General features: G+C 22.5%; 1 protein-coding gene across 4 annotated transcripts in view; it reads left to right on the top strand.

The window, feature by feature from the left end:
- Positions 1-23,547, top strand: part of LOC113555112 (protein kinase C, brain isozyme) — an 82,459-nt gene that overhangs the window by 28,899 nt on the left and 30,013 nt on the right. For 2 of the 4 annotated variants that reach the window (XM_026959447.1, XM_026959444.1), the window contains exons 3-5: positions 1,748-1,830; positions 11,556-11,667; positions 12,245-12,373. In XM_026959447.1, the coding sequence (XP_026815248.1) occupies positions 1,748-1,830; positions 11,556-11,667; positions 12,245-12,373 (324 nt within the window). Of the gene's footprint in view, positions 1-1,747; positions 1,831-8,144; positions 8,257-11,555; positions 11,668-12,244; positions 12,374-23,547 lie in introns of all 4 variants that reach the window. The other 2 variants (XM_026959446.1, XM_026959445.1) reach the window with 1 other exon arrangement.

Raw genomic sequence — 23,547 nt, 5'->3', positions numbered from 1 at the left:
GTCGGTGTTGAACTGTGTTGTATTTAATATGTCAAATAATTCATCTGTTTAGTAATAAAACTACCAAATTGGTCTTTTTTTCCTACTGTAATTCGCTATTTTGCATAAGTCATAATGTTGTATTATCAGTTTCATGATAGATTAATATTAATCATGTAACTTATAAATGGCTAATTTATCGGATAAGAAGATTACCTCTTATTAGTATGGGAACACAAATTATTCCGGCTGTTGTATTAATTATAATATTTACAAGCAATTTACAACTATTAAACTGAACCGTATTTTTTAATAAATTGCCTGTAAGAATTTTACGCAAGTATTTATTTGGCCACTTAACTACGGGAAACTGATAACCAATAGTCATTTAACATCAACTGTCAACACCATTCCAACTATCATATATCTAGTATACTTGAGGAAAAGCTATTTGCTCTTTTTAATTATATTTATTTCTTAATTCGTCTTTCCATTCTTTTTATACCTACACGTAAAATCAATGTTGTGGATTATTATTATTTATTTTTAATAATACTTAAGGTTTTGCTTATATTGGTACCTACTGTGTACTATTGTTTATATGTGTGTATCGAATGTTAGATTTATTTTCTCTACGACTACAATTTATTATTTATGAAAACAATATATATAATAATTTTCAATTTACATAATTTAATCCTTTGAATTGTTATTGATACTGATTGTTGGGCTGTCATGAATTTTAATGTTATTATAACTTCATAACATTCAAATTGTACACGTATTAGTGTGATATAATATTAGATAACGACTATACATAATGAGTAATTTCTTAATTTTTTTCTTTCTTTAATTTGCTGTTAATTTGTATGGTTATGTAGTCTCTAAGGATAAGATTTAAATATTAAAAGAATTCTAAGCTCATGTTTGTTCTTATTGATAACTTAATTAAAACTTAAATATATCTATGAGTAATTTGCAAGAACCTAAATATCAAAGTTAGCAAAATGTTTGTTTTCATTTTTTTTAGTACCTATATGATTTGTTTTTTTATCCTTTTTCATGATTACAAAAAATATTTTATAATTATTAAATTTATTCTTTGTTTATTTGCATAATTTTAACCTATATGAAAAATATTATTTTTTAAATAATGCACTTGGTCCGTCTTACAACTACCTGATTCCTGATCATGGACATTTTTTCACTATATAAATTAATTTATTTTTAAAAAAAATAATCAAAAATTAACAAGAAATATTTTAATTTGTTTTAAACTAAAACCTTAATAATTTTTGTATTTGAATAATTCAATTACTATATTAATATATTTGTTTTTATAGATTTTAGAATATTTAGAGAAATTTATAAATTATGTTAAGCATTATATTATTATTTTATTTATACACTCCATCGTAATTTACTAAAGTTAAGTTTCTTTTTAATTATTTAATACAACAGTTACCATTTTGAAAAATCAAAAGTTAATGCTATTTTATTGTATAAAAGAGGTGATAATATTTTTATTAATAACTTAAAAATATTTTTTCAAGAAAGAGAAAACAAATAAATACTTTACTTTAACTTTTTATAACTTTATTAATGTTCTGCAGTGATTTAAATTGAATATCAAGCTATATTATGTATAAGATTTAAATATATTATTTTTATTTAAAAATTTAAACTTTAGATGTAAAATTGAAAACTTTATATAATAAATGTATTTTTAAATAATGAATATTGTACTAATTTTATTTTATTTTTATAGTATGCAGTTTTGTCGTGCACAAACGATGTCACGAATTTGTTTCCTTTACCTGCCCTGGAGCTGACAAAGGACCTGATTCTGATGTAAGTAATCTAATTATTATGATTTTTCTAACATAAACTTAACATTGTTTTTTTTCTGAATTGTTGACAATTTTTTTTTACAAACATAATGTGCAGGACGACCACTATACGTTTAGATCAGATTATTTAGACTGCTAAAATAATGGGCTAATATTGTAATTAATATATTATACAATTAAATACATTACATTATGTCATGTTTTGTAGCAATCTAAAAAATATTTCTTGCATATAGTATATTTTTCACATATTGTAGAACGGCGGCTAGTGTAGGCAATATCGATACATTTATGTTTTCTATCCAACAAAACGTATTTATTAATAATTCATTATGTACCGAAATTATAATAAAATAAATAGTTAATACTATTAATATTTTTTTTCATATCTTTAATGTTAAGCTGATTCAGTGGTTTTTAGTACTATTTTAATTTTAACTGATGTCTAATCGTTAATACAATTTTATTTAATACGTATTTTCAAACTTGAGTTTAATTATAGTTAAATGCTTTGAATATTGAATTCAAAATAATATTAAAAAATGTATTTAAAATATATAGACTCAATAATTTGGATTTAACTCAATGATTAGTTTAAATTAAAAAGTTAAATTGATATAAACATAAATATTAGTTTAACCCTAAATACAAGGTTTGCTTCAATTTTTTTTACATTTTTTTTTTATTAATTTAAATTATTGTTTTTGTTATAAAATATAAAACGCTTGTGTAATTTATTTTAAGAGTCTATCTATTGAGAATTATAATCATTTTTTTTATTTTTTTTTTACTGCGTTTATTGTGGTATTAAAAAATACAATAACCTCAACAAATTAAAAATTAATATTATGTATAATTTAACTACATTTGTTATTATAAATCGTTTTTTTGTTGTAAATTTAACTATTTTAATTTATAAATTATAATTAATACTAAATACAGTTACACAATATTACACAATAATATTCATTATTTACTTTAATGAGCAAAATTATCGAAAAGTTTTTGATCAAATTCTATTTGGTGTGTATAGATAAAAATATTTTTGATTTCATAAAAATTCATATTATTAAACTTTTATTCCTTACAAAAAATGTCATTAATAAAAGTTTAACATTTTTCAATTACTATTGTTATTTAATTTAAAATTTTGAAATTGTTTTAGTTATGTTTTGCTGAATAAACTATTGTAGTCTATATTTGTTATTTCGTAATAATGTATTGAAGATTACACAGTTATGGAATTTGACCTATACAATTTTTAGTTTTAATCTTATTGTGCCCTCTGAATCAATTATGTCTTTATTATATATGTATGGTACAGCTTTTTGAGATCGTAAGGTTAGAATTGGGTCATGTCTTTGGCGGCGAAAGTACGCACATTAAAAAGGTGTAAGCTCGCTAGCGAGCGACCACATAGAAGCACGCGTTGTTGTAAAACAGCGATCGATGACCGAGCTCAACAGATGGTAACATGCGTGCAATATGTCCGACCTACAATATTATAATATTGTGTAATGTGTATATTATTGTTGTAGCGTATTATTTGTAAAGTGTTATTCAACATTTATGTTAAGTTCAATTTATTATTTATGTATAACAAATTATTTAATTTGTCTTGTGATGAACATCGTCTAAAGGCTGTTTTTGTTAAAATGTATGATTGAATGCTAAATTTTGGAATTAGTTTTTACGTAAACGTACCCAATTATGTTTGTTTATCTTAGATTTCACATAAACGTGCAATTTTAGTGATAAGACTTTCAATTATTTTTTAATGTTTTAGTTTATCTATAATTATATTATTTATTATGTCGTTTATTTAATGTTCCAATCTATCATTCTTATAAATTTCTGATTTTATATAATTAATGAACATATATCTCCTAAAATCTGTCACAAATGACCTACTCAAAATAGCCGCCTACTTGATACTTCGTATGTGATTTTCTTTAAATGTGTGAATTATGTACTGTTTTTTTTTACTTGCGTTCTTTGAAGTTTAACAAACATTTAATAAAACTAAAGGTATATTTAAAAAATATAAATAATATTTTATTTGTGTTAGTAATTATTCACAATAGTTTGTTTGATAACAGTGTTAGTAGATTTAAATTATATTGTGTAGTCGTTTTTTTAAATGTGTTTTCATTAAAATATAATTTGACAAAATATTTATTTATTTAATAATATTTGGTTATGTGTGGATTGTGGGTACTTACTTTTATTACATAAATTATCTTTTTATGTTTTTTAAGTAAGTAAGATATTTTTAAAATTTTAATATATTTTTTTTTATGTTAATAACAATATTACATTTTAAAAGATACAAACTTAGTGTTTTTCCTCAAGGATTAATAGAATAATTTTAATTTTAATTTTTATAGTAAGTTATCAACGGGTTTTTTTTTATAAATTAATATTGTTATAGTTTAGTATAACCTTGTTATTATAATTATATTATATAATTTTATGTTGTCCAGTAAACATATACTAGCTCTTTCACTAATTATATAAACTCTAAGATAAGTTATGCTATTTAAATTAATAAAGTCGTATTAATTAATAATTAGTATTTAATACTCTTAAAACATAAACCGTATTTTAAAGTGTATGTTTATGTTGATGATATAAATTTTGTACTTTACACTTTATTTTTTTACTTATGTTTTAGACACTTATTTTTAATTTATTTTGTTACTTAGTATACCATTACTGTTTTTTTTTTAATGCAAAGGTTATCAATTTATTGAAATTATTATATATTAAATTTAATGTGTATATTTTATTCAGTACAAATGTTAAATTATAAAATAGTTTAAAATGTATTAATAATTTAAAATACATTAGTTTCATATTTTTATCATTAATGTATGTAAGTGTTGCATTGTCCCTAAGAGCGTGATGTATATATTATTTGTTTTCATGCATCAAAAATTGTTTTTATATGTATAAAATATTTATTAATACATACATTTTTGATTTATTTTGGTTTTTACAATACAACTTGAATTGACCTATTTATATAGAACTGCAAATCCAAAAAACTTTGAACCTTATTAATTATCAAAAGTTAAATTATTAATTTAGAACCTTTAATTAAAAAAAATAAAATTACTTTTATATTTAGCTAAGTCTTAAGTCTTTGAAAATATAATTTTATAACGGTGTTATTAATTCAAAAAACACTGACAAAAAATTTAATGCTAATGTTTTTTTTTTCAATTTTATAAAAAAATATATGTGTTTTATAATTATTTGTTATAGGTTGTATTGAAAATTATATTTTCATCAAATAATTTATAATATAATTATCTAGATATGATATAATTTTCATAATATCTTAACGGTTTTTAGCTATTAATAGATACTTGATTTTCCAAATTTATAATACTTTTTATGGTCAAACAATTTAAAAATGTAATATAAGATTTTTCATAATTTTCTTTGGTGCTAATAAAAAAAAAAAAAAAAAGAATCTTTATATTATTACCATTGTTATATTTCTTTTAAAAACCGTTAAAAATTTAAAATTTTATGCTTGTTAAATTTTATTAAAATTGCCATAAAACATATTGAAATAGTTTTCAACGATATACTAAATATCTTGTTACGATGATTGTACATTTAGTATTAAACTATCACATTAATAGTTTTTGTATTAATTATTTATTATTTATGGTGCATTCACATTGTAAAATCGCTCATCTCGTGAACTAGATGCCCAGGTAATGAAATTCGCCTAGAGGGAATATTGACGAAAATACATTGTATGGACTTCCGTTTCATGAAATGGACAATACTTATATTGTACACTAAGTTTAATTATTATAAGATAAATTAATGTAAGTTATTTAACAATAAATTGCATTATAAGCTTTATTTTTATGTATTGTCTTTTGAACAAAAATATAATAATTAAATATATTGTATTGCATTTTATTAAATCATACGTATTATTTATAAATGAGATAAATTATATTTATCTATATCAATAAATCAATAAAACTACCCGTGCTCTATATTATATGAAAGAGATACTATCGTGTATAGTCGTCCTAGACACCCTCAAAGTCAGGGAAGTATTTGAGGTATAACTAGGATTTACCATCGTGTTATTTATAAACGTAATTGATAATAATAAATTAATTTTAAGTTATGAACTTTATTATATTATATTAATTATTTTTGATTGACTGGAAATTTGTTTTATAAATTTTTATCATTAGTGACAAATTGAGTTGTTGATTATTTCAAACATTAACTGTTGAGCCAATCTTTAAGTAAATCATACTTTGTTTAAATTTGATGTAATCCTTTTTGTCTTTGTTTCGTGATCATACAATATAAGTTTGGCAGATTTGTATTCCTATATCAACTTTTGGTACTCTCAATATAACGTATAAATTAATTTAAAAATTGTCTGTTATTTTTTTTTGATTAAAATACATTATAATTTTATTATATTATATTATCTACCTTAATCATTTTCTGTGCAGCTTTAATTTGACCTTCGTGTCCACTTTAACGCTGAATTTATATTTTTTTACTTGAATTGTACAATTGGCAAATAATTTTGTTCTTTTCGGCAATCTTTAATAATAGAAAATTCACTTCAACTTTAAAAATACTGTAGGCAATAAAGTATTTTTTAATTCCTTTATCTGAAATGTACTTTTGAGATCTTCTTCTGTTGTTAATTTCTTCAATAGATCAGGTAGCAAATTTAATATACCTAGTCCAATTTTTGAATTATTCCTAATTTCTATTTTATGAAGAATACACCCAATTGTTCGATGAAATGAATACTTTCAATACTTCCCTGATTTTGAAGGCATCTAAAGCGACTATACACGATAGCATCTCTTTCATATGATACAGAGCACAGGTAGTTGTATTGATATAGATAAAATATAATATAATATAATTTATTTTTTTTTGTTTTGTTTATAAAACAATATATAAAAGTATAGTTTATAATAAAATTTATTTATTTATTGTTCAATAACTTGCATTATAATAATTACACTAAGTGTACAATATAGGTTTTGTTATTTCATGAAATGGATGTCCATATACAATGTATTTTCGTAAAAATTCCCTCTAGACAAATTTTTATTACTGAACACCTAGTTTATTGTATGAGTGATTTCACTATTTAATTGTGACATATTATATACTTATAAGAATTTTTTAGTGTTAAAAGTATTTATCTTAATTATTTATAATATCGTGTCGTATTAAGTAAACTGATTAAATTAAAAAATGAATAATTTAAGTTTATATTAATTTATGAGAAGGATTTAAGTTAAAATAATTAAGGTATATTACGAATTATCAATTATATAATCTACTTGATGCTTAGGAGCTCATTTTTAAATTTTTAGGACATTTTAATCATTACTTGTATGTAGTTAAATTACAATTAAAAATGTAAAGGTGACATTAATTTACATTTTTAATTCAGCTGAAAATTGGTTGAAAATAGTATTTTATTAATTATAGTAAATAAATAAATACGTTTTGTTGGAAATCATTTAACATAGAAAATAAAAAATCCAAACTGTAAATACAATTTTTTTAAATGAGAGCATAGACTTAGTATTTATATACATTTTTCATATAAAATATAAATAGAATATTATATAATTTTGTAAACAATATTTAATTAGTTATCATTAGTAAACTACTTGATTAAAATAACTCGAATACAGTTAGCGTTAATAATTTATTGTTTATAAAAATAAACAACATATTATTGTAATAGACACATTAAATTTTTTAGTAATAATCAATTTATACAGATATTTATTATGCTTATAAATAACTTCATATATCTCATATGTGTACGCACACTAATAGTGAAATTAAGTAGGTTTTAGATATGTACTTTTTATAATATTTGTTTTTAAATATTGTACGAAATAGTTATTTCAAATAAGTAAAAATAATATTTAAAAATTAGCAATTTAGCATATTATTGATGTTAATACAATAATACATCTATATAATATATCACACGTTACTCGCGTATTACATTAACTTTATTGTGTTAGATATTATGACTATATTAAAAATATATACGTTTAAAAAGATAAATTCTTATAATGTCTTAAAAGGCAATTGAAGAGTTAATCGATTACTTAAAATATATATTTAAATTTAAAGGTATGGTAGAAATGTGTCTTTTTTTGTTAATATGGTTATATTGGTTAGGGCTGTAGGATTTGAAGATCTTAAATCGTTTTGGTGTAATTTATTTTCTTCTTCGATATATATTTTTTTTATTTTGTAACAAATATTTTCTCTGGCTAGTCTTCCAGGACCAAACACAGGTTCAAAGTGCATACCTACGCTAGCCCAGCATTTTGCGATCATTGTGGCTCATTATTGTACGGTATCATACATCAGGGAATGAAATGCGAAGGTCAGCAAATCCGAAACATACATTTTTTTATCATTTACCTATATTAATATATATTTATATTATTTTTAATTTCTTCGTTTTTTGAAAACAATACTCATGTGTTTGTATTCTTATTATTTTGTTTGTTCTGAATTCTACCTGAATGCCTGCCTGTGTTCTCTACATTACTTTTTATAACATTATTTTAATTTTAATTTTTAATTACAACAAGCATTTAAGCATAGACTTGCTATTTAAAACCACTATACATACTCTTCTTAAAGCTTGCACGAGAGTTTCCAAAATAATAATTGCGATGCATTAACAAAAACGGTGGTGAGGTGTATGAAGAGATACCAGTAACCACCATTTCTGCGTAACCAACAGCCAACAGCCCTAATTAACTACTAATACATTTTGTATACGCTTTGCGTGTACATTTCATATGTGTATATATATATATAATACATTTTGGGAGATGTTCATTTTTCCCGGTTTAAATCATCTTTGAGGATGTAACATTGTCACAGTGGTTAGCCGCGGATTCAAGTTTCAAAGTATATATATTATATACTGTATAACTAAGGTTGATGTACAGAAATACTGTTAACTTGATAAAATGAAAAAATTCAAACATTGTTTTTTAAATTGGGTAGGTATATCATTAGGTTTAAAAAAATGAAAAAATAGCAAAGGGTTGAATTATATTTTAATCGGTTTAACTTTATTTATTACATTTTTGTGATTCGATACATTCAAGGGATGTGTTAAATATTTACTTTATTATTATACTTAATAATGATATTCTTATATTCTTATTATTATTACTTTGATACTATGATATTATAATAGGGTTGCTATTTTAAATTAAAAAAATATCTCGTATCGTCTGATACAAGTTTGCTTAATTTCTCAACATAAAAATGCAAATTATAAATTGTTTTGATAGCATATCAAATTTAAATATAATCTAATATTAGTGGAATTATTGTGTTATCATTACGTTAATTGATACAAGGGTAGGTTATGTATTGTATAACAATTTATTTTAGTATAAATGATACTTATTCTTTTGTTTGATACCTAAAATTGCATAATTTATTCTTAGCCAATTTTTTTCGATTATTATTAAGACATAATATATGCAATTTAAGATAAATAATAATAAATTTTATTTATTGATTTATTAAATTTAGGCGAAGTTGTCGTCATATCTGGACACTGGGCGGCATGATAGCCCAGTAAAACAGTGCTTTTCAACTTTATATGCAATTAACTATGGCCAATTTAGCATTAAATAAAATCGTACAATTTATTTTCTGATCTATTCTTAGATTTATTATTAAGTTATTGTTATTAATATCACATAGCCATATGCAACACATAGCGGAAGCATGTTGTGGCAGTTATGTGGCTTTAATTGGTTATGCAGTGGTAGTAGGGAGATAATACCATTTTGGGAACATTTCTGAATAATGCTGCCCGAATCGTGTCAAGATATTTGACAATAACTGTAAATAAACTATATTAAATACCATTATGTTAGGTAATCGTATTAGATTTATCAATATATTGTTACAAACTTGTTTAATGTTTTTGATTTTTGAAAAATATAGTTTATTAAAAGCGTATTATGCGTGGGCTATACACCCACACTCGATACACGATTAAAACCATTTAATGTTTAGACAATTTTAACTTAAACAATGTATAACATTAGCTTATTATTATAGTCTATGACCTCATTTAAACATTATTTTTTAAAATATATTTTTACGATTTCTGCGATTTACAATTTTTTTTTATCATTAGACGAAGTGTACTTTTGGATTGATAATTCACTAAGTATAAACATAATTGTTTTGTTACTATAAAATTATTTAAATATGCATTTAATTTACTTGTTAGATTATTATTGTTTTTATTCTAATACCAATTGATGTTTCATTATAAGTTCTTTATGCTTGATATATCTTAACGAATTGAGTTAAATTATTTTATTTACAATAACAATTAATCTGGCTTACTACAATTTATAATTTATAGTACATGTATTTTTTTAACTTAATATTTTATCCTTAAATTCGGTTGTCTTACTATAACTGTCTGATATTAAATTAAAATTTAAATATTCATAATAGTAATGCTTATTTGAATAGCATAACGTGTTGTACAATTTAAGTTTATTTCATTACAAAATAAGATATAACTTTTATCTAGCACGTCATATTCAACGTTGATAACATTTTTTTTATACCTGTAACAAGTTTTCCTAGCTCTTGTAAAATACTCCCAAAATCTCAAGTATCTTATACATTTAATATAGATTTTTTATGTTGACCTAGAAATAGACCTATTATGGTCTAAATTGATCACTTATGGCTAAGTTTTTAGAGGCATATATACGGATAAGTTTCTGCTATATCAAGGAAAATTACGATCTCTTTCTCTTGATAAGTCACTTCTTATATAGTAAATCTTAGCTCTCAGTTGTCTTAGTCAACTCAGCCACTCTATTCTCCATTTATTGGATATCTTAAAGAACTTTTTAAATTTATAAAGTTACACCCATAAAGTTATGACACAGATTTTATAGAACGAAACAATAACGCTTCACATTTTTTTACAAAACTATTTTCTTATATATATATATATATATATATATATATATATATATATATATATATCAATAATGTATTTATTTGAAACTAAATAAGTCATGTCATTTTTATTTTTATTATTATCATATATTATTGTATAATATATACAATAATAGCAATAATAGTATAAGGAAATTATGATTGATTATTTATTAGTCATTATTCATTACTTACGATAAACAAAAATTATAAATTTGGAGACATTTTACTATTTTCATCGTAAAACAATTATTGTTCCTCTCAAAGAATAAATAATTTTTGTTTTATAGTAACATTAATATTTCAAATATTAATTAATTTGGTGTTTATTGATAAAATCTTAAGTACACTTCTTCTTAGCAGACAAATTATTTTTGTAGATTAATGAATTACAGTAGTTTAACTAGTTTATTTGGTTTTATCTTTTGTTTGATTTATAATATTGTATTATGATTATTATTATTAAATTCTTATTTTATTTTTGTATGTGGTCATCCTGACGTATAGCACGATATTCTTTTTGCTATTATTTGTATGAAACATTTGGTTAACGATTAATTTCCAAACATAACTTTATTATTATGAAAAAAACAAAATAAATAAACGAACAAAATAATTGACTAAACACAGTACGTCCTTAAACTATCGAATTATGTTATCCTGATGAACGGATATATCTAGGCCGAAACGGCGAAACATCAATGGGATCTTCATACGTATATCACACCTTCTTTTTGCGACCATTGTGGATCTATGTTGCACGGCATTACCCATCAGGGTCTCAAGTGTACAGGTTAGAAAAACTTAACCAATAAAACACATACTTTATAATCAACTTTAAACAAAATTAGATTTATCTAATGAGTTTAATTTTTGTTCAAAAGGTATAGTTATAATTTGTTTTTGTTTTCATTTTTATTTTGCTTTATTTTAGTGTTTAAACAAAACATGCCACACAATAATTTAGTATTAATCAACATGAATAAAAACTATTAGCTTTTTTACTTAAATAATTTTAAATCATCTCCATGTATTCAAATATTCAAATCTTCAATTATTTGTTTATTTTATAGAAATATATTATTAGCCCTATTGATATGGTTCTTCAATTTTTCCATGCTGATTTATAAATTTAGGTACTGTTAGAATCATTAACAACCTTTAAAATTTTGTTTTATGATTCAGTATTAATACACATCTCCGCATGGCAGTTTTATAATATTTTATGCATGATGTTTTCACAGTATATTTTATTTACTATTTTTTGAGCTTTAACTGTATTTAACACGATTTGTTTAAAGTAAAAATATTTTGATATTTAAAAATTTTTTTTTTAATTGAACATTTTATATTGTACTTAAAAATATTAGCATGTGATATGAATGTACATAAGCGATGCCAAGAGAGTGTTCCGAATTTATGCGGTTGCGATCATACAGAACGTCGTGGACGAATAGAAGTGAAAGTCACGTGCCATGGAACGAAACTTATCATAGAAAGTAAGTAATATTAGTTTAATTTAAACTTAGTTATTCCACCATAAGAATATTTTGTATTTTGTAAGAAAATACATATGTATGAAAAATGATACATATTAATTAGAAACTGTATTGTAGTTGTATGGTGCATAATATAAGTATTAAACTTGTATCTGCAAAATGTCTATAAACTATATACTATGGGTAAACATATCTCAATCTTTTCTATAGATAACAAAATCATTTGGAGATATCAATTTTAACATTTTATTAAAACTGGGTTAAAATGTGATTATGACTTTCTATATGTAAATTATGAGTATGCAGTTTGAGTGAATATTTTATCCCTAGTGGTTTAAAGATGTAATTGGTATTTATCCATGATATAGATATTTGAAATCGAAGTTTGATTATTCTGGTTCTATTGAACTTAAATCACGTAATATTCAACTGATTTTTCATTTAACATGAAAATATTTGTGGGTAGTGCACTGATGATTGTATATTTAACCTTTATTTAATAAGTGTGACACTCTTAAAAGTAGGTATAATGTATATTTATGCAAAAATAATGTGATCAATGCGTATAAAATGCATTTAGTTCGATAAAATATATTAATTATGATTTATGAATGTATGTTATAAGGTATGTAATATTGATAAGAACTGAAGAACGATTAATGTACATAGTATGTTTCATAATTTAAATTTATGAAACTTATTACGTATATATTTTTATATTTGTTAAAATATTTTATATGTTATATCATTATTTTTTATTAATTAAAATAGTAGATGTTTTTTTAAGGGCATAATATTTTCTAAGATTATATTTTACAGTAAGGAATTTTACAATCTTTTTTTTTTCATAATCGATATAAATGTACAAATATTATGGCTGTAGGTATATTTTGCATCAGAAAACTGATGATTTACAAATTCACTATAGTAAATTTTGCGTTCCCAGTGTTCCGTTTCAAATAAATAAAAAAGGTACGCTAAAAAAAAAAAATTAAAAAAGAAGGGGGACTCCGTCACCCCGCGTCCACCCCAATTCAAGCATTGAATTGATAAATCATAACTTAAAAAAAAATTTTCTTAGTGGATTTCTAAGTATATTTATTAAATGCTAACTATCTTGTTAAACTAATATTGTTGAACTATTTTTTTCTATAAAATAATTTTACACTATAATTTTAACGAAAATCTTCAAATTGCAATAATTTTTAAATAATTTTTTAGTTAGATATTTATAAAAAAGTTTTTTGTATATCTAAAATTTAAAAATATAATACAAGATTTCTCAAAAGTTTTTCTACTTATATAAAAAAAAAGTTCACCTGAATGTTCACCACGTTAATTTTTTATAAGCGTTTTAATTTTTTATAAAATTAAATTCGTAGATATTTGAAATTTTCAACAAATAATAATAATATTCTCTTTATTATTATTATTACATATCATGTTATAATTTTCTAAAAATTTTGATTCTTTTTAAGATATTTAAAGACATAAACAAATAAAAACTTAAAAAATGGGAAATTTAAAATGGTTATAGATATTACAACAAACTAAATATTTAAAAAATATTATTATATCTATAAACTGCCAAATAAACAGTAGTTGTACATTTCAAATTTCCAGTTATTTATTTTTGAGTTGTAACAAAAAGCAAAATTAATTTTCTCATAATCTGGTTTTATGTGAAAATAGCATTTTTCTCAATCTATTTTTTTGTTTTTCCCGATGTTTTTTAAATGTGCTTACTATTTTTACTTTATATATCTCAAAGTAGCAACTGTAGATACGGTTTTGTGCCAGAAATTATTCTAACAGTTTAAGATTAAAACAAAATATGTGTTTAGATAAAAAAACAATATCATTGTAAAACCAATACAATCACTACTTCACTCAGAATTAAAAGGTGCAATAAGTGATTTTGATTACGTCATGATAAATATAGTGACTGGTAGTACGGAATAGTCAAAGCTTTAAGCTGTGTCACTCGACGCTTAAATTAAAAAGTTTAGGCTGTGTTTGTTCTAGACGTCATTTGGGGTAATTTTGCTAGAGGAAAGTCCATTAATTAGTAGGATTTGATGATGGATTAACTTTGAATGGTATGAAAGTTAATAGGATTTAGTTTATTGTGTTACTGTCAGAATTTTCAGATGAGCGTGAAAATTATTATTTTTGATGAATGATTTAAAAAAAAATGTACTGAATATTATTTTTACGAAACTTTAACCCAGTATTTGATTACAATAAGAACATGCTGCAGTTTATCTGATAATAGCTTTGTAAATTTAGATTTGATGGTTGATAAGAATTAACAATATATTTAAGTTCTAAATATTTTTAGTTTAATTCATTAATATATTATGTAGGTATCTCACTAAATTGTCTTATTCTTAAATAAAATACACCCAACTATACCTATAACCGGCTTTTAATTTATTGAAGTATATGGTTATTATTATTATTATTATATATTATTAAAAAATTAAATGTTAATTAGAAACAACAAGTAGAATAATATTCAGAATGAATGAAATTTATATCTATTTCTGTAGAATATAGTATTAAATTAAATGTTCAATATATTACCAAAGATTAAATTTAATTATGTTGTTTATGTAATTAATTTATAAAAAAGTAGATTTATTAAATTCATTTTTATAAATTTTTATTCACGAAGAAACTAAAACATACTATATACGTTTTTTCAACAAATTGTCTGCTCACTCAAATCCTCTGATATCCGGTCTAGCCACTCACACGATTCCTGGAAATTCACCACGGCGTTTAAAAACTGATGCAGAGATCTTCTTAATGATTAATGAAAAAAAAAATAGAAAACAATTAAAAAAATATATATAGTTACACATATATTAAGCAAAATGAAGTGCGATCACTGTATGGTTTCTTCCCTTTCCCTATTCATGTTTTTTTAATATAACGTAGCACATATTATTAGCCTTTAAGTATAAATGATTGTATATTCTCTAATAAAATTTAAAAAAATTAAATTATGAATGTTTTACGTTGAGTTGTTGAAATATTAATCAAAAAATGGAAAATGTTATAGTTTAAATATTCACATCTAAAATCGTCAATTGTAATATTTTAATATTGTTATGAAAAATATTTAACGTGCAAATCGATACTTATTCAAATAAATAATTTCCATTAATTATTCATAATAAAAATATCGATATTATAATATCATCTTTTCCTTTTTATTATTCATTTTTACATTTGTCACCCTATTCAAAATTGATTGAACAGTGTCGCCGTTCATAACCAGTAAAAAATTGCATTATTATCCAGTTGATAATTGAAGATATTATTTCTGGAAAACATTTTCTTTTCCAGATTTTAATTTTGTAATGATACTTTTTAGATTCACGTGATAATATAAAAATTGTTTATTTCTGGTAAAGTTTGATAGATGAAAATATTTTATCTTGGATTTACTCTAGATCCCGTGGGAATTAATGAGAAATTATGTGTACTGGAAAGAAATTCAGCCTAACTCTTATTTATACTTTCAATCTCAAAAGACTAATTTGAATATAATTCCATTTGTTGAAAAAATAAAATTGACACTATTAATCATTGAAAATATGAATTATATACATTTATTTATAACTCATATATTTCATTTTAATATTATCAATAAATCATTTTTTCTTTGATAGTTTTAATAAAAATTATATATTCAAACATTTTAATTTCGATTAATTACATTTATTCTTTTGTAAACAGGTATATATCAAAGTTTATTTGTTTTTTACTATATTAATCTCTAAACTTTTTCATTTTAACTTTTTTGGAAAATGTATTTAGTATTTATTTCATACTGAATTTTTTTTTAACAAAAATTAAATTTATTTGTGTTTCAAATTATTTAGTTTTGATGATTAATTTGTATATAATGATTGTTTAAATTTAAGTTTCTTTGTAAAAATTGTATTTGTCAATAAAATTAATATTATAATAAATTACTTAGATGTATTTTCAGGTTGCACTGATTGTAGTGAGAAATTTTAAATTCATAAATAGTAATATCAATAAATGCAAAATAGCATTCGTTATCATAAATTCTAGGTCTTGTTTTTTGAGATATACTTTTTAAGTTTGCAAATTCGCTTATAAATTTTACTTATTGTTTATAAAACATTTTATATCATACTGTGATGTTTTGTAACCTATAAAATATTTACAAAGATCCATAACCTAAATTCTAAATGAACAAAAAACAAAACAAAAGTAAGGAATACTATAACAGTTTTTATTAATTTCTATTTCTGAATGTTATTCCTGATGTTTTAACTCCCTAAAAATCGAATAGTGTATGTAACTAAAAATAATATAAAAATATTATTGAATTGATATATTATAATTTAAGTCTTTGAATAGAAGTTTGAAATACATTTGTTTTGTCATGTCTTTTTGGTAAATGATTGAATGTTTTTTTTATCAGCAGAATATTTATTTTATCAGAGATTAAATGAGTTAAGGTACATAATTCGGGCATTTTAATATGGTATATAAGAGTTTTGTGTAGTCATAATAGGGGGCATTAATGAAAAACTGATACAATTCTCCTAATTAGGATATGATTTTATGCATAACAGGGTTTGGCTGCAAATGTTTCAAACATGACAGTATGCTTGGTAGTTGACTGCGCGAGACTTGTTTTTTTAATTCGTTGTTCGACTTTGATTTTGGTGTGAAAGAGTATAAGGTTTAAGTTGAGTTATATATTTATTGACTATTGTTTTTAAATGACATCTTGTCAATTAAAACTTAATGTAAATGTGTGAAAGTGATATAAAAAATACAATATTTTCGGCAAACATTTTTTCAACCTATTATAATACTAAAAGTAAAATAAATTACTTTAATATATATATAAAATGTATTTAGTGATAAATACTGTCACTGTCTCCACTCAGGATCGTTTTTTAGTTTATAATGATACATCATTAAATTCAAATTTAACACACCCATGAAAGTAACCCAATCGACACTTAATGTACATCAAAGCGATGCCCATTTGCCTGCCTTTTTAATATTTATTCCTGGTTTATCTTATTGAGTTTTTTTCTGTTTTTTGGAATAGGCCATTCTAAAGTGTTCGATATCAAAAACTCATCGATTTTTCTTTCATTTTACAAACATTTCTATTTTTTTTTTTTTAGTATATTTACTCAAATTATTTCAGTTATTGTTTCCTTTAAAAATTTAAATTATCCATTATACTTATATTTAATCTCAACATATTAATTACTAACTATACACATACAATAGATATTCTAATTTATACTATACCCTAAAACTATTCGTGTTTTTAAACAAATTCATATTGCTTTGTGAAAATACTTAATAATTTAAATTATTTTCTTCTCTAATTTATTTTTAAATAAATTTAAATATTATTATTATTATTTTTTACTATAAAAACGAATTATAGATAAATAACTACCAGCGTAATTTCAAATTATAAATGTTTATTGAATTTACTTTGTATATTATTGATGATTTAATAAAGTTATGTTCTTAATGCTTTTATAACACTCGTTGAAATCATATAAACATTTTTGTTTTATTTTTCTGCATTGATTTTAAAAATTCTCAATGTGATTATCTATATAAAATTGAAAATTAATATAATATATTCTTTTAAAATATTCATTCACAATGTTCATTGTAGACTTAATATTGATAATATTGCATTTTATAAATAGTGGAATATTAATTATAATAGTTTATATGTTATATATTACTATTCGTAATATTTTATTACTTATATATAATATATGTTATTTAATATATACTCGTAGTAATCATGAATTACGCTATAATAATACCAACATGTATATGGACGGTCCAAGGTAGTGAACGGGTGCATATTATGTTTTTTGGGGACATATGGCTTTCCCTTAGTAGAACTGACAAAAGTGATTGCATAATCTATTGTTTTAAAAAAAACTCACAATGCAAAACACCAATGACCATATATAATTTTGTTGGTCTAAGAACAAAAACCTAACCTATATAATTTTTGCTTACAACCTTTGTGTATTTTTTTGTTTTTTATTTCATTCGCTTACCCTTGGGGTTTCGCAATTGAAAAATCTCACATCTATATTACATTTTCTCTGAATGAATTTAATTACTTTTCATACAATTATTTACCTACAGTTTTACCTGTAGTTCATTTCAGCTCTACTATGGTACTTAATAATTAATGAATGGTGAACGTTGTTATATCTATTGTTTTTAATTTTCTGAAAATATCGAAATTGTTAAAACTGTCTTTATGAACTTCATGTATAGATTGAACATCTTAGTTTTTTTATGCTCTGAAATTTCATGTACCGATCAGTAATGTGATCGTAAACTTAGTCAAACAATAAAATATTTACGTAAAAACAAACTATTTTCAAAATCTAGTTTGGTTTAGTCTTTGGAGAAAACATTTGGCAATATATCCATTGAATCAATTAGGTACTATCGTTTTACATTGACAAGACATTTTCCTAGAATTTCCAGTTAATTCCATACAAATAAATAAAATTATTAAAATGTTGTATTGTCTTATATAATGCTAGAATAATGTATTTCATATCAAAATATTTTTAATTATTTTAAGTTAAATAAAAAGATAATTGTGTTTATAGTTAATTTTTATTGAAACGTGAAATTTTTGTCGTAGTTTGTTATTATAACAATTCAGTATTTCTTGTAATAGGTAGTTACAACTTTTATTGAATATAATGTCCAATATGATTACCAAAAAAAAGTGAAAACTTTAAGAATCTCGAAACAAATACACTTACGATATTATAGTTATAAAATCTTTATTGTAGATCGTAAACATGTAGGTGTACTAAAATCGATACAAACTTTAAAATGTATTTAATTCTTATTATTGAACAATGGACATAGTATATACGAAAAACATACAAAAATTAATTTCTCTTTATGTTTTAAACGATTGAAATTGAGAGTGGTACAAAAGAAAAACAAACTTATTAGAGTTTATATTCAATAAACAATAACTGTAATGAAATCATTCGTTTTAAATTGAAAGTTTATTTTAAAGGACTTAATATGTTATCTAAATGTGTTTGTATGTTTTTATATCGAACAACAGCCAGGAAAAAGAATTACATTTATAAGAAAAGAAATTACATTTTAATAAGACTAATAAACAAAAGATATAATATAAACGAATAATATTGATAAGTTATAAGTATATTAATTGTTATTTCTAAAGAATGCAAAAAAAAACTATGTATTATTAATAAAAAAATAAATACAGAAAAATAGAAATAAATAAATTGTATTTAACGTTTAAATATTTTTTTTCTCAATACTGGAAACCTTTTAGTAGACCATTGTTTATTTATAAATTAATTATTATAAACTTACTACTTTTAATATCAACTTTTACTACTTAAGTTTAATGTTAGTATAATATATATAATATATACCTATTTTATATTATATTTCACATTTTCACAATTATTATTTAACTCAATAACTATACTATACTAAGTGTACTATAACTAAAAATTTAATTTTTTTAATATAATTTTTGAATACTGTTTTCATTTCATATTTTCTTGTTATAATATTTTACTTGCCTTTATTTTATTTTGTCTTTTGCTCCTCGCGACCATGAGTTGGCTTAATATTCTGAAAATGTATCTGCCAATCATCGCTCCGTGACCTTATCGCATTGTATGTCTACATATAGTACCTGTATTATTCTTGTTGTTCATCGGTTTTTATTTCTTATTAATTTAATATAATATTTTCAGAGTTTTTTGACTCAAATTATTTGCTTATAATACTGTATGACTTACATATTTGAACTAGCATTTCTAGGTTCTAATTGTAACAATCATCTTAATAACAGTTTTATTTGTGAATTCTAAGTTTAACTGATGTAGGTTATTTTTAATAGAAATATCCACGCCTGCCTCCATAGTATTTTATATTCTATTATTATTTTATACATATTGCCTTAATTTTTATAGTTTTATTTCTATAACTTGTATATCGGGTTGACCATTTTTCATACATTTTAACAATTAATTTAAATTTGTTTGTTATACATTTAATTTAAAAATTGATTGTTTATTTAATATTAGGAGGTTTATATTTATATTATTTAATAATTAATATTTCACGAAAAAAATTAAATTATTGTAATGGTAAGTTTTTTAATGCTAATGTTTTATAATTTGATTTACAACACCATTATATTAACTATAATTTTAAATTATTGTATTTCCTTTATTTTGTTTTTATCCGTCTTGACTCTTGGTTATGCATTTTTACATGATTAAATCTCAGACTATTTATTACCCTTAAGCTTAACATATACACATAAACAAAATCTAGTAATTTGATTTAAAACTTTTTAATTAGATGTAAATTTTGTTGAACATGTATTTTTTTATGCTTCAATGTAAAAAGTATTTTCTGTCTTTTATTCGTTCTCTTTTTAATTCTCTGTAACTTTTACATTTGTTCGTTACACAGTAATTTTCTTTGTGAGTTGTATTCTGTTCCCATTTAGTCTTTATGTATTAACCACCATTATTGATAATCCAGAATATACTTTCCATTTTGGTTTATACTAATGAGAGGAGTTATCATTCATAGGCGGGATAATTTTCACTGTCTTGTATTTATTTTCTATTTTTTAATTGAGCTGTATAATGAATAGTGTTATAAATTAAAAATTAAAAATGTTAAAATATTATTAATTTTTAGCGAAGTCCGTTTTTTTTTTTTTAATCTACAATACATTTTATTATGTCATTTTTAAATAAGGTATAAAGTTATGATCTTTTTTACGTTTTAAAGTATTAATTTATGTTAATTATTATTATGTATTTGTATAAAGTTTATTTGAATTCGACAGAATATCTCTTCTAAATGTTCATTTTTGTTCCTTGCAGTATATTAGAAACAAAAGTCAACTTCAAAGTTATATTTTTTCAAAACCATTTTCATAATTATGAAGTTTTTTTTATAACTATTATTGTTGCGATAACAGATTATGTCAAAATATGCCTTAAATATTAACTTAAGAGTAAAAGTGATTACTTTTTATGTTTTCTTAGCATAAATTGAATATGCGTATTTAAAAATATAAAAATGTAAATATCGTTTATGCTATTTTAATATTAATTTTTACGTCCATCTATTTTTCTTAGTATTAATAATATTATCTTAAGTTCCATTTGAACTTTAAAAAAATTAAGACTATTATTGCATATATTAAGTTAATAATAATTTATTATTATGTATGAAAAACTTGTGAGCGGAGACATCGTGATGGTAATAAATTTATTAATTTAATTTATTTTACTTTTATTTTTACGTAGGTTGATTTAATTTTTCCAAAAACATTATATTTATTATATTATTAAAATAATGTATAGGTATATTTATACCCTATTGTATTATTGTTATACATTTTTGAATTGATAATACTTTAGTGTAAATATTGTAAGATAGCGTGAATAGGGTCATAGTATAATATCATAAATCTACATATTTTGAAAATTCAATTGCGTATGAAAAATAAATAATATTCCTACATAAAGTTTTATGTCCTCAAGAATAGTGTATTTGAATTATAAAAAAAAAAATTAATATCGCTATTAATAAAAAATAATTGTGTTTGTATATTTTTTAGATAGTTCAAGTTTACTTATGAAGAACATTATATTAAATATTCATATCTTAGCTTAACATATTGGGAATATGTACTTCAAATGCACGTAAAAAAAGTAATGCTTTTATATTTTTGTAACTTTTATACAGACACAAGAACAACTTATGTGGTATCTTGATTTTCGACAATGTTGACTAGGCTAATAATTTTTAATCGAGATTTATAGAAAAAAAAAATTGAAAATTTCTCATCCTTAAAAATAATTCGAAAGGCGAAATATTTTTAAAATAATAATATAGAAATGTTATGGATATTTCAATTATCAATTGAAAATATTCGTTTTTGAACTAGCTACAATAAAAAAACAAAATCAGTTTAGTCAAAAACTAGATTTGTGTTAAAATTCCTATTTTTTTTTATCTTTTTCGTTAGTTTTTTCTAATTATTTTTAAAAATATTGAATTTGTATTATGACCACTTTAAAGCATAAACTAAATCTAATTTGTTATTTATCATCACTCTCAAAGTTGAAAATCTAAGCATTTTATCAATTACTGATCGTGTAAGTATACAGACACACATCATGGTAAAATCGATACATTTATCGCTCAGTGTTGAATCCAAAATTTGGTGTTCGTCAACTGCTCTGATTCTGAGACACTACATGTATATATACATCTATTTTTATCGGTTTTAATTTTTAATTTTATACTAATGACTATTTTATCTTAATTATTATATTACAGTCCTATAATTAAAACCTACAAATTTTCATTTTACTTACTTCTAATTGCATAACAACAACGACAAAAATCAATATTTTTAACCAACCAATAGTCATAATTTGTTACTGATAGTCCTAAGTCTGTGTAAAATCGAAAGAAAATAATGTTTTTACGTTGAGACGCGATTCGTGTAGTCATTAAATGTGGTTGGGACGCAATTCGTATAGTCGTTAAATATCATCAGGACGCAATTCATGTGGAAAAGGGATTTCGGGACGTAATTCATGTGCAGCGCTATTGTGTTGGTACAAAAAAGGTATATATCAATTGCGACATTAAAAAATAATGGTTAACCCATATTATTATAAGAATGTTTTATTTAATTTAATTTTATAATTTTAGTATATATAAATAGTATAGTTATTAAAGTTATTATTTATATTTTTTTTTTTTTTTAATTTATAATTTGTTAATACTGGATTCAATACGTTACAAAAATTATCGAATTGTATGTATGGCTTTTGAATCTTATATTATACTGAATGTCATTACAATATCTTGTGTGTTTTTGATAACTGAAAACTTATCACTTTATCACTCATTACCCTTTAAATATTTTTCAATTCTGTTTGCTGGTTGTTAAATTAGACTATAGTAGATCATAAATTCCTATAACTTATACTTTTATAACCCGTGTATTTTGCGCACGCGCAATATTAAAAATAGGGATTGCAATTTGAAAAAAAAGAAGTTGTGTTTCCCAT

The sequence above is a fragment of the Rhopalosiphum maidis genome, chromosome 2 (assembly GCF_003676215.2).
Source record: "Rhopalosiphum maidis isolate BTI-1 chromosome 2, ASM367621v3, whole genome shotgun sequence".
Lineage (NCBI taxonomy): Eukaryota > Metazoa > Arthropoda > Insecta > Hemiptera > Aphididae > Rhopalosiphum > Rhopalosiphum maidis.
The sequence above is the reverse complement of the archived record's forward strand: the minus strand, read 5'-3'. Positions and strand labels throughout refer to the sequence as shown.